Below are 12,622 nucleotides of genomic sequence, written 5' to 3'. Positions count from 1 at the left end.
TACCTTCCTGAAGTGTTCCTGGGCCTCCAGCAGCTTCTTCTTGCGAGCGGCGGAGTTGGAGAGCAGCTGGTTCCAGCGCTTCATCAGGGCGGCGTGGCGCGTCTCGATGGCCTTGGACTGCACGTGCTGGGCGGCCTGCAGCTGGTCCTTGAGGGCTGTGATGTTGGTGATGCCCTCCTGCTGGAAGGCCTGCAGCCCAGCGTCAAACGTCTCCTGTGGACAGACAGAAAGACAAGATCGTACATGAGTTATAAAAAAATATAATATATAAAAATAAAAAATAAAAAATGTGTTAAGATGTTTCAAGAGAAAGTCGAAATAATCCAAATGCTACCAGTCGTCTCGTACCTGCTTGGTGAGCAGCGTCTGCACGGAGGAGAGATCTCTACCGTAGTCATCAGTCTTCAGGCTGTTCTCCTTCTCACCTGAACCAACACAAGAACAATGGTCAGATAAGGCACTTCAGGAGACAAATACTTTCAATAAAATAGAAAAGTATTAGACACACACAACACCACCACCCCACCCCCCAGCTCTTTAATCATACCGATCCAGGATTCCACCACATCAGCTTTCCAGTTGAACTGCAAGAAGGCAGAGTTCTCGTCCAGCTTGGCCTTCCTCTGGTGAGCCGCCCTCTCCAGCTCAGACACCTTCCCCCTCAGGGCCTGCATCTTGGCTGTGATGCTGTCCACGTGATGGTTGTTCTAAAAAGACACACACAAAAGAAATTGGTACCTCATGCTCCACAATATAGTATCTATGTAATAACAACACAGGAATTGCAGCCTTTGACAAGCAGCCTGAGGGCCTAGTTTTTTCCAATTCCAGATGTCTGTCAGTATCATCTGTACCTTGTTGATGAGCTCATCTCCGTTGGTACACACGTCGTTCACTCGGTCTCTGTGCACCGTGAAGTCCGTCTCAAACGCCTCATGCTTCTTCAGTAAACCCTGGAAGAGAGGAATTCATTTAGATTCATAACCCAGACCAGGCCTGAATTACAGAGAATGAGACACACAAAAACATACAGACACACAGGAAACACACACACACACACACACGAAACACCCACACCCACCTGCACAGCGGCAAGAGTATCTCCGTAATCTTCACTTCCCACCAGGTTCAGCTTCTCGTTAATCCAGGCTTCCTCCTCTTCTACATTCGCAACAAACTGCTGGTACTCCAGCGACTCTTCTAGTCTCTGTCCTCTGCAATAACACACACACACACACACACACACACACACACTCAGCACCTACTTTGCATACTCAACAACAAATTGATTGTAAACAACATGTCTTACGTCAAAAGTCAATGTTTCTTGCTGTGACGTGCGTGTGTGTGTGTGTGTGTGTGTGTACGTGTATGTGTGTGAGAGATATTCAGTCTTGCCTAGCTGCAGCCAAGTCCTTCAGCTCCTTCCAATGTTCCACAAACTGGGCCAGCCTCTGCTGGATCTCCTCCTGGCCGATGGTGTTGTCGTCAGACAGCTTCTTGCCAGTGTCCAGCACAGACTGAACACAAAGAAGAAGAGGTTCAGACTTAACAAAGAAGAGGTTCAGATTTAACACAAACAAGAAGAAGAAGTTCAGAGCGCTAAGCCGTTGTTTTCAGCGGACGCTAATGACAAGGATGTCCATACAGTACACGCTTATGTGTCATAGCGCTAATGTCCAAGTCTTCACTGCACCCGTACCTGAATGGCTGGCTCGTGGGCTCCTAGCTCAGCCTCTAACCTCTTGTGCTTCTTCCTCAAATTCTGCACTCCTGTCAAATCACGTCCGTAGTCCTCCGAGCTCACTAGCAACTTCTTTTCTCTACAATGTGAGAGAGAGATAGAGGGAGAGAGGGAGGGGGGAGAGGGAGATGGTTAAATTATCTCAAATTACATTGCATCATTTCATCCAGACATCAAGGGGGCGTTCTTACTTGATCCATGACTCTTCGTCGTCCAGGTCCCTGAAGAACTGGTGCAGGCGGTGCGACTCGTTCAGCTTGGCGCGGCGGCCAGCGGCCATGCTCTTGATCTTGCCGAAGCGTCCGTTGACGGCATCGCGTTTGTCCTTCACTAGTGACGTGTCGAAAGCATTGCTGCCCATCAGGCTGTCGGCCTGGCCATTCAGGTCCTTCAGACGGTCCTGGATACAGCACGGGGTGGAGGGATGGGTGGAGAGAGTGGGATTCAGCCAGACATAAACTGATACAATTGCTGTGCACGTTTCTTCTTTTGTTCTTTTTTTTGTGGGGCAGTTCCACTCATATATATATATTTATAATTACATTTATATGAACAATAACTAATAATCTGCGCCCTTGTCTTCACTAGAGAGGCTGTGTAATACTTCACCTCGTGGGCAGAGATGTCGGCCTCCAGCAGCTGGTGCTTCTTCAGCAGATTGTTGACTGAGGCCAGATCTTTCCCATAATCCTCAGAGGCAAGAAGGGCCTCAACCTACAGAGGAAAAGCAAGAAGAAAATTAAGGACTTACTGAAAAAATGTCTGCAATCTAGCTATGTAACATAACTATGTTGAGAGGTCTCATACTCTGTATATTAAACAGTATACAAAATATCTTTCGTTCAAACTTATTTCTGACAAATTCTATAGATAATTACAGCGAATCGTGGGATTAACTTTAGTTATAGTTTGACTGCCCTAAAGAAAAGTAACCTCAATGGGTTTTAATTTTCATTCTTTTTAAAGTTATTTTTTCTGAGTGGGGCAGTCCCACTCATATTTTCTTTTTAATGACAGACACAGTACAGATTATGACAGGAAGGATGGGTGAGAGAGAGAGAGAAGGGATGACATGCAGGATATGTCCGCGGCTGGAATCGAACCGGGAGCCCTGCGGTACATGGTCAGCGCTTAATCCACTACGCCACCTAAGCGCCCCTTCATTTTCATTCTTTTAACATATATTACAAAATGTTGCTTTTACCTCAGAAAGCCAGAAGTCAAAGTCCTTGATGCCGGTGTTAAAGTTCTGCTGCTTGTTGGCCTCCTTCAGTTTCTGGCTCTTCTCTGCCGATTTATTCACCAGGAACTGCCACTGCTCGTCCAGAGCACTGAGACGTGCCTGCAGAGAGAGAGAGAGAGAGAGAGAGAGAGAGAGAGAGAGAGAGAGAGAGACACAGACACATGTTAGAACTGCCACTGCTCGTCCAGAGCACTGAGACGTGCCTGGAGAGAGAGGGAGGGACACAGACACATGTTAGAGCAGCGTGGAACTGCCACTGCTCGTCCAGAGCACTGAGACGTGCCTGGAGAGAGAGAGAGAGAGAGAGAGAGAGAGAGAGAGGGACACAGACACATGTTAGAACTGCCACTGCTCGTCCAGAGCACTGAGACGTGCCTGGAGAGAGAGAGAGAGAGAGAGAGAGAGAGAGAGAGAGAGAGAGAGAGAGAGAGAGAGAGAGAGAGACACATGTTAGAACTGCCACTGCTCGTCCAGAGCACTGAGACGTGCCTGGAGAGAGAGAGAGAGAGAGAGAGAGAGAGAGAGAGAGAGAGAGAGGGACACAGACACATGTTAGAGCACGAACTGCCACTGCTCGTCCAGAGCACTGAGACGTGCCTGGAGAGAGAGAGAGAGAGAGAGAGAGAGAGAGAGAGGGACACAGACACATGTTAGAACTGCCACTGCTCGTCCAGAGCACTGAGACGTGCCTGGGGAGAGAGAGAGAGAGAGAGAGAGGGACACAGACACATGTTAGAGCACCAAACAAAAGTTAAAACGTTTTTAAACAAGGCCCAATTGTATTCAGGTACTACAGGGATTTTGACTGACTGCTTATTGTCAACAGAGGTGATTTGGAATCACAGTCTGGTGATGAGGTAACCCTGCATGAGACGTGCAAAAGTTAAGTCTAGACCTCGAACCTTGAGGATGACCTCTTGGCCTAATGGTAGTCACTATGGAGACTGATTTGAACCTCATCTGTTACGTTAACCTCCTAGTGGTATTATTAGGGTTAGGGCTATGTGGAGTTTATTTATCTGGGTGCCTTTTGGACAGACTTAATGTGTAGCCCTGTCTACTTCTGTAGCAATGTGGCTCATGAGCAAAATGCTATATCAGGTGAATCAATGTGAGGGACGGCACATACAGGTTCCAAAATAGTGTCCATCGATCGACAGCACTGTTTGTAAGTAGAATACACAGATATGGTACAGAAATCCTCAACCAACCCTTCACCTTGACTGAGTGGGTGTACAAGATGAAGGGTTTCCTTCTATCACTGAGACTGCCAATGGCCCGTGGCCTGAGCTAGATTACTCTTCCTGCTACGACTGGTGGATTGATGATTCACTTGCTTAGTCAAATGTATTGATTGTAAGTCGCTTTAGAATTAGGCGTCTGCTAAATGCCAAAAATGTAGGTGTGAATGTAGGTGTGTAAACATTTGTACCTTGACTGCGTCCTCACTGCCAGCGCAGGCGCCCCTCTGGATAAGGGTGTTGCCTGTGTCAATCACCCCGCGGATGCGGTCTGCGTTGGCGTGCAGCTCTGCCTCGAAGGCCTGGTGCTTCTGGTGTTTGCTCTGTGAGAGCCAGGCGAGGGGACGGTAAGAGAGGAGAGAGAGAGGACGTGAGTGAAACTGCAAAGTTAACAGACGATACTAGTTGACTGAGGTGGATGGGTCACATCTTTAAACTGTAAAAAGACAACTGGTGTTGATGTGGAAGGTTTTCAGAAAGTTTGCATATGCGCAATACGTTACGAAATTGGTCGTAACGATGGACTTTCATAAGTAGGATGAGACAACAATGGCTAACTTTTAATATATGTGATATGAATTATGTGTGAAAAGTCCCAAATGTCTCAAGATTTTAGATTATTGAAGATAATATGCAAACTCCAAGGAGGTTATTGACTGTGGGACAAACTACCAACACCAGACTAGATGTGATGTGAATAAAAATGGTGAGGTCAAAAAAGTGAAATAAAGACACCATCAAAACAAGGACAAACAATGTGTTGAACGTCCACAGACACAAGACACACCAGTGACAAACACAAGATGGAGGTGGAGCGTACACTCTCCACAACAAAATGAAAATGTCTCGAGAACCTAGAGGAGAGGCTATTTTTTTTTCAGTTCGTTCCACACTTTTTTCACAGCCAGAGTGAGAGGAAGAGAGCGGACAAAAAAAATAAAAAAACACTTATGCAGCCACATCTATGACCCTGCTGCAGGGCTATCTATGCTGCTAAAGCCTGGTGTTTGGGCACACAACCATGGCTCCAGCTAGCTTAGTTGGTCTCTTAACAGGAATGAGCTTGTTGCTACAGACAGGCGAAGCACAACAGTCCTCAGCTTCTCTTCCTCCCTCTGAGGTGCAACATGCTTAATGCGCAATTAAATTGTAATATATGGAAGTCAATTATTACACTTAACATTTGATGAGATTTTATGTCAAGGTTCTGTTATTTCAAATTCAGAATTTTAAACGATCTAAAATGAAGTTCATAGTTCATACGAACACAAAATGGAAAAGGTGTGGAACGAGTTAGAAAATTACCCAACCTCGGACAACGACAACAAATAAATAAAACAAAATATGGAAGCCACACCCAGCAACTAAGAGGTGATGTATGCAAAGAATGAAACATAAATAAGTACGATAACGTAAACAAATAAAAGAAATAAAAGTAGCGTTGACAAAAAAGATGAAACAATGAACAAAAATGAAACTCATATAAACAGAAGCGGGCACTCGTGAGTGCGGATGGACACTACTACATAAGACGTATGGGCGCTCTACAACATCTCTACAGACCAGGCAAAGACGCGGACACGTAAAGAAAAACCTACTGGGATGTTAGTCGGCTGACTCACTACTCAACTTACCAGCAGCTTGGACAGCTATAAACAAGACAATAAAGAAACAGAGAGAGGTTCAGTCCCACTGAGACATACATGGGGGTTGGTTCAGTCACAGAGAGGGATATTGTAAGTCATTATCAACAAGGGAGGAATAACACATTGGCAAGGCAATATTAAAATTCACAAGTTAGATGCAATCAAACTCCACTCCCCCCCCTTCAATGATTTTCCACATCTCTCGATCCACCAAGAAGTCCATGTTTGAGTTATGAAGCAGCAACCTCTGGCTACCTAATGGAACAGGTTGGTGTTCAGCTGCCAGCACTCTACAAATGTCCTTCAAGCTTCTCCAAAGCATTACTAAATCCAGGTACACACAAAGATAATCTGGATTTTGGAATGGGATGTAGCCAATCAAGAAGTGAGCTGACTGACACGTCTTCTTCTTTTTGTTCTTCAGCACTTTATTTGCCCTGTCGCACATGGCTGCCTCATACAGGTCAGTCAGGGTACTACTACCCTGATCATGCAAGATTTTTACTTTTACAGGTTTTTTACTAGCCACTGCTACCTGAACATGGACTGTAAAATGTCTTGGTGGATCGACAAAAGGGAAGGTCAGAAAATGCGTTTTATTGAGACGCAAAATAGACAATACCTTTAAACATTATTCTCAAAAAGGACATTTGAAAGGAATGATCGTGGGTTTTCAGTGTGTAGAAGTTGACCCTCATAACCACTGAAACAGGCTCAGATAAACTCCTTACAGGTGAATCATCTGATCCTAGATCTGTGGTAACTTCTACCTCCAGTGGCCGTGACGTGTGGCTGTAAGCCTGTGTTGTTAGCCAATCACGTACCTGGATGTTGGTGGGGTCCTTGTAGGATTCGTCGGTGGCGGTCTGCAGCTTCTCACTGATCCAGGCTTCGATCTCGTCCACGTCGCGGCTGAACTGCTGCAGGGTCTGCGACTCGCCGAGCTTGGAGCGCTTCTCGATCATCTGGGCCTTCAGGCGGCGCCACCTGGTGGCCAGGAGGTCATAGTTTAGTCTGCGTGTCCGACTGTCTGTGTGTTTGGGTGAGGGACGTTTGTGCCACAAACACACATGAATAAGAACGTCGGGGGAGGATCTTACCTGTCCAGGACCTCATTGCGTCGGTTGAAGATCTCAGGCTTGGCGTAGTGGTCGGCACCGACCAGCTGGTCAGCGAAGGACTGCAGGGCAGCGATCTTCTCCTCCTGTGGACCAGCAGAGAGAGAGTTTGACGTTAACATACCACAGTCCTGGCAGGGTCATCTTAGAACAGTCGGTTATCACGCAGTTAAATAACCTCGGCGAGAGCAAGGTAGCGGCAGAGTTAATTTATAATTCAGAGGTTCGTTACACAACAGTGTTGGGCTGACCTGCACGTTGATGGCTTTGTCGAAGTCCTCGTGCTTCTTGATGAGAGCCTCGACGCTGTCCAGAGAGTCTCCCTTGTCGTCGCTGGCCAGGAAGGCCTCCCGCGCCGCCATCCAGTTCTCCGCCTGCTCACAGTCCCTGTTGAACAGCTGAGGGGGGAGAGGAGGGGGGGGTCACCACGCTTGCACTCGCTGTAGATATTGACATTTATTTTTCACTGTGGTTTTTATGCTTTATTATACCTTGTATGTCGAATTCAAATGTCATGACATCTCAATACTAAAACATGCAGGAATGGCCTAGATTTCTAAAAGGTCCAGTAGGATGTAAGCATTGAAATAACTTTATTTATCATTTATACCATTTCTACATGCTCACATTTCCTTACAAAAATTGCTGATACAGATATATATAGTGTGTGTGTGTGTGTGTGTGTGTGTGTGTGTATGTGTGTGTGTGTGTGTGTGTGTGTGTACCTGGAGCTCCAGGCACTGGTCCAGCTTCATGCGGCGCTGCACCCAGGCCTTCTCCAGGTCGGCCCTCTCGTGGTCCAGGGCCTCCAGCTTCTGCTGGATCTCCGGGCTGGCGTAGTGACCCCGCGCCAGCAGCTGCTGGCCGAACTGCTCAAAGGCCTGGAAGGTGCCCGCACGGGCGTCTATCTCAGTACGATGCTCCTACACAGAGAGAGAGGGGGGGGGGGAGAGATGCAGAGAAGGGGGGAAATGAAAACAGGACCCCGGATTTGCTTACCGTACCCCACTTTCACCAACCGCTAACTTAACGGTTTCAATAACACTTTATAAATGACTACTGATTATTTGTTAATATATCCTTTATAAACCATTAACAAGCAGTTATAAAGCGGTAATAACTGAATGCGAGAGTGAGAGAGAAAGTGAGAAAGCGAGAACATGTGTCTGTGTGCGTGTGTGTGTGTGTGTGTGTGCGCGTGTGTACCTGGTGTCTCTCCAGTAAGGCCTCAGCCCCGGTCACGTCCTTGGCCAGCTCCTCAGAGGACACCAACCCTCTGATGCCGTTGATCCATGACATCAGGTCTCTGGAAGACGTTCACCAAAGACGTTCAATCACCACCAGCAGGATCAGTAACACACAGACACACCCACCCTACTCATCACTTACTAACCTCCCTCCCCCTCCCTCTCCATCTCTCCCCCTCTCTCCCTCCCTCCCTTACCTGAAGTCAGAGAGGAAGCGCTGGAGGTCGTGAGAGTTGCTCAGCTTGTCCTTGCGCTGGTCCGCGCGGCCCACCAGGCTGCTCCAGGCCGTGTTCAGCTCTGTGCACTTCTCCTGGATGTCGTCCACTGCCTCTGGATGGGACTGGATCAGACGCTCCGCTGTCTCCCCCAGGGAGTTGACCTTTAGGAGAAGAGCAAAAGAGATCGTTAAGATCAGCCCTGTGATCAAGGGAGGAAACAGCACAGTTGTTTATATTCATGGTCGTTGCATTGTCTGGAGGACCACAACAACAACAAAAATTGTGTTTTGTGTTTTTTGACAGTGTGTGTGTGTGTGTGTGTTTCCCCTCACCTTGTCTCCCAGGGCAGCCAGGTCTCTCTCAAAGCCTTCGTGTTTGCGCTGCAGCGCCTGCACGCTGGCCAGGTCGTGGCCGTAGTTGTCGGTGTTCAGGGCCTGGTTCTTCTCCTCGATCCACTCCTTGGTTTCATCCGCATCCCTGGAGAAGACCAGAGAAGACCATGTGTCCCATGTGCGCCTCTAATGTCATGTTCCTGTAACAGCTCAACCTTTTTGTTGTTCCCGGTCTTGGTCTTGACATTATTGTCATTCTGGTAATGATTACATTACCCCGTCTCCCCTTGTAAAACTAATCCTTTCCAAATAGGGCTTAGATTTAGTTTCTATAATTCAATGCTCAACGGTGGTTGTTTTGCCAAGGTGAAATACCTCAAATAAAATGTGTGTGAAAAAGTAATAGTTGACTCGCACTTTGGAAATTGTTCATAAAAGAGGCCCATTTTGTGTGTGAGCGTGCGTGTGTGTGTGTGTGTGTACATACCTGTGGAACCGTTGCACCTCATGGGCGCTCCCCAGCATGTTGCTCCTCTCCTCAGCCAGCTGCTGCAGAGATCTCCAGTGGTTGTTCAGCTCCTGAGACATCACCACAACACGGTAATCAGCCAATCACCATCACCACAACACAGTCATCAGCTTCTATGCCAATTGTAGCATAGAAGCAGTCTGGTGGCAACGCTCCAACTTTGTGAGAATCAATAAGTTGCTTCTTTTTTTTTTTCATTTTTGGAATAACATGTGAATAACATATCCTTGGGCGTGTACCTTGGGAATGAGCTACGTTCCATTTCAACTCAGTTCAGGATTTTTTTTTTTATTGTTAATTAGGAGTTTGGGAACAATCATTATTGTTAATGAGGATTTCAATTCAATTTATTTTCTAAATTGAATGTGTATGCGATTGATCCTACAGATTTTGGTTCATTCCATTGTTAAAAGTATAATATCAGTAACAAATCTGATTGATAGACAGACTGGCAAGGGACAATGCATTGAGACGCAGACAAGAAGGGTGCATGGCAATACAAAGGACAGGCAAAAATGACAAACGCTACAATTGGCTAATAATGGTATATTCCAAATGTCACTAATTAAGTGTCCTTTTGGTACCAACTAAACAAGCTACAGATTAAAAAGGAGGGGAACATGACAGATAAGACACAGAACAAGGGACACAATCTCAATTACATTGACAACATATAGTATATGACATAACATGATAAAACCATAAAACAACAAGCGACTAAAGACACGACTTAGTTCAGACTGGAGCGACGAACACACAATCAGACCACCGACGTACAACAAGACCACAGCTGAACCACGAAGGAGGAGTTAGTCTCCTGAACACGATGCAGGGAAGGAGACAAGATAAAGACACAGGAAGCGAGGGAGGGTTGGTTGGGAAGGGAGGGTTGAACAGTGGTTAAACTCTTACCTTGATAGTATTAAAGTTAGCTGTCGTTTGAACAGCCATGCGTACATTCTAAAATCAAAGGTGAAACAATCCAGTAGAACAGAGGAAGAAAGGAGGGCACAAAAAGAGAAAACACCACACCAGTCAAGAGTCGCCGTGTTAGCGCAGGTAAAGGCTGAGGAGATGGTGCCAATATTACTGAAAACAGATGACAGCTCACCATGATCAGTAAAACTAAAAACACAAAGCAGAAATATGATTTACTAACCACACACCTTGACTTGTATTTGTAAACCAATTATTTTAATAAAGCACAAAATTATTTTGTAAATATGGCTAAAATGCTCTTACATTTGCAAACAAATGTCACACTTGTGTGAGAATAATCAAATCTTTCCAAAAATATATTAAAAACGTATGATTAGGTATCCAATCATTTCAACACAATATTTTTGTGTTTAATCTGCATTTGTGGTAAGAATTTGTGGTAAGATTTGTTTGAATTTGTTTACAGAATGTCTTGCACTAACATTCATTCAAAAATATCCACATGGCTTCATTTCGGTTGACTATCTTCATTTAACTAGAACATCTTGGCAGATGTGTAATGTATATAAATGTAAGAGCATTTACTCAGTCACGGTGTGTGTGGATAGTAAATACTATTTCTGATTTCTGTTTGTGGATCATGGCACACATGTGAGCTGTACTCCATCTATTTCCAACAAAATGTGCACTGATCTCTCCATAAAAGCCTTTACATTGCTCCAGACACAGACAGCACCGTGGTTAGAGAGGACCACAAGGCCACAGACCATCAAAGAACCAACCACCTTGCCTTTACATACCCAAAATAAGTGAACCTTAGTGACCCTTAGGTCTAGCCTCCAAAGTTTGGTTTTTATTTGTGGATCGTGTCAAGATCTGCATGTATGAATTCAGATGTCTATGGGTATTTTCATACTTCAGCCAATTTTGTGAACTCAGATCGGTTCGCCCAAATGTTCATGCATGTGACAGTCCAACGGTTCACGTTCAACCAGGACCTCATGGACCAGCAAGAGGACTGACGCGTCATTCAAACAGAAGGGCCACGTAAATAAACTAAAATGAATATTAAAATGTACTTTTTTAACATCCTGGTTCACTTAAAGAGGACTGAGGACTGTGAAAATGCTATGCTCAGAGAAGGGTCATACTGGGCAAAAAAAAAATACATGACACTGAAAAAAAAATTTCTGTCAGGTATCTTGAAGGAAACATTTCTACTCCATGGGAAAAAAGTAAGACTATTGAACAGTACAGAGCAGTTAGAAGCTTTATCCCAAGGCAGAGAAAGGGAGGTGGTCTGCTGGCTCTTTGAGTCTGCATGTCTCCTCTTTGTGTTTACAAGTTGTCTTACATAAATTGATGTAAGCTCAAGTGTAAAAGTTATATTATTAGTGGACATGATTCCAGTTCATTCATTGTGAACTCAAACTATGTTGAGTCGCGTGTAAAACACTCTACATGCTGTCAAACCTATGCAGTTCAGAAACAAAATGCTTCTAATGGAAAACAATGCTTCATCTTCGGGACAACTTACCTTCCATGGAGAGGCGTTCTTTGAATCAGCCTCGTCCTGTTTGATAGGAGAGAAGAATTGGGTGTCAAAATGTATGACAGCTAGATTAATGACATGTACATGTGATGTCATCAACAGGCGTTCTAACTTCAGAACGTCTTACCCTGCCTGGCATGGAGCCCAGCGCTTCTTGTTGCTGCACAAAGACAAAAAGAGATACAAAGACGGGGTCAGTCACTTCAACATCATTAGCCTGACTCAGACGCTCTCCAGGGGGCTGAGAGATGATCGTTTGTCATGTGACTTACCTGGCAAAATAAACTTTTCAGGTAACTCAACATCGTACGCTAATGAATACAGTGATCGTTTACCCCTATACCCTAAACTTAACATTAAAAAACAGATGGATATTCATACCTGGGCCTGAACCATGGGAGCCTCCTCAGCCATCAGGCCTTCAGACTCCAGCTCCGACGCCACCTTGTTGATGTCCCTCAGACGAGATTCGTTGGCCTTCAGATCCTAGAGGACACAGACGTGGTCATTGCTGAGCTCGCAAGTGCTTTCTATGTTTTCAACTATGTTCCAAACTGTTGATTTTGGTTGTTTCTGATTTATTTTCTCTGATATTTCAGCCTCACAATCATGGCTTCCATGACTCCCTGACACCTCTTTGGTTCTTATGTTGACAGACTCCAATCGCAAAGGCTAGACATTAAGAGCTCGACTACACTATTGATGCATCGCCGATGTGTGATAACACTGTATCACCGTCCTACCTGTATTATCCACAACCTAGAGTAGTGGACCTGCGCTGTGCCACCATCCGATACTACCCACAACTACTGA

General features: G+C 45.4%; 1 protein-coding gene across 2 annotated transcripts in view; it reads right to left on the bottom strand.

Annotated features, from left to right (window-relative positions):
* The window catches only part of sptan1 (spectrin alpha, non-erythrocytic 1), a 45,169-nt gene that overhangs the window by 5,509 nt on the left and 27,038 nt on the right, over positions 1-12,622 (bottom strand). The window contains exons 23-46 of one of the 2 annotated variants that reach the window (XM_080528356.1): positions 12,191-12,295; positions 11,937-11,969; positions 11,795-11,830; positions 10,231-10,278; positions 9,277-9,368; positions 8,790-8,934; positions 8,437-8,618; positions 8,199-8,298; positions 7,718-7,915; positions 7,244-7,390; positions 6,975-7,078; positions 6,699-6,861; positions 5,863-5,877; positions 4,420-4,551; positions 2,949-3,086; positions 2,354-2,458; positions 1,936-2,144; positions 1,703-1,823; positions 1,399-1,520; positions 1,082-1,214; positions 855-953; positions 548-707; positions 349-425; positions 4-213 (exon numbers count right to left, since the gene is read on the bottom strand). In XM_080528356.1, coding sequence (XP_080384482.1) covers positions 4-213; positions 349-425; positions 548-707; positions 855-953; positions 1,082-1,214; positions 1,399-1,520; positions 1,703-1,823; positions 1,936-2,144; positions 2,354-2,458; positions 2,949-3,086; positions 4,420-4,551; positions 5,863-5,877; positions 6,699-6,861; positions 6,975-7,078; positions 7,244-7,390; positions 7,718-7,915; positions 8,199-8,298; positions 8,437-8,618; positions 8,790-8,934; positions 9,277-9,368; positions 10,231-10,278; positions 11,795-11,830; positions 11,937-11,969; positions 12,191-12,295 — 2,874 coding nt within the window. The remainder of the gene's footprint in view (positions 1-3; positions 214-348; positions 426-547; positions 708-854; positions 954-1,081; positions 1,215-1,398; positions 1,521-1,702; positions 1,824-1,935; positions 2,145-2,353; positions 2,459-2,948; positions 3,087-4,419; positions 4,552-5,862; positions 5,878-6,698; positions 6,862-6,974; positions 7,079-7,243; positions 7,391-7,717; positions 7,916-8,198; positions 8,299-8,436; positions 8,619-8,789; positions 8,935-9,276; positions 9,369-10,230; positions 10,279-11,794; positions 11,831-11,936; positions 11,970-12,190; positions 12,296-12,622) is intronic. The other variant, XM_080528357.1, reaches the window with a different exon arrangement.

The sequence above is a fragment of the Nansenia antarctica genome (genome assembly GCF_963989245.1).
Source record: "Nansenia antarctica genome assembly, chromosome: 4".
Classification (NCBI taxonomy): domain Eukaryota; kingdom Metazoa; phylum Chordata; class Actinopteri; order Argentiniformes; family Microstomatidae; genus Nansenia; species Nansenia antarctica.
The sequence above is the reverse complement of the archived record's forward strand: the minus strand, read 5'-3'. Positions and strand labels throughout refer to the sequence as shown.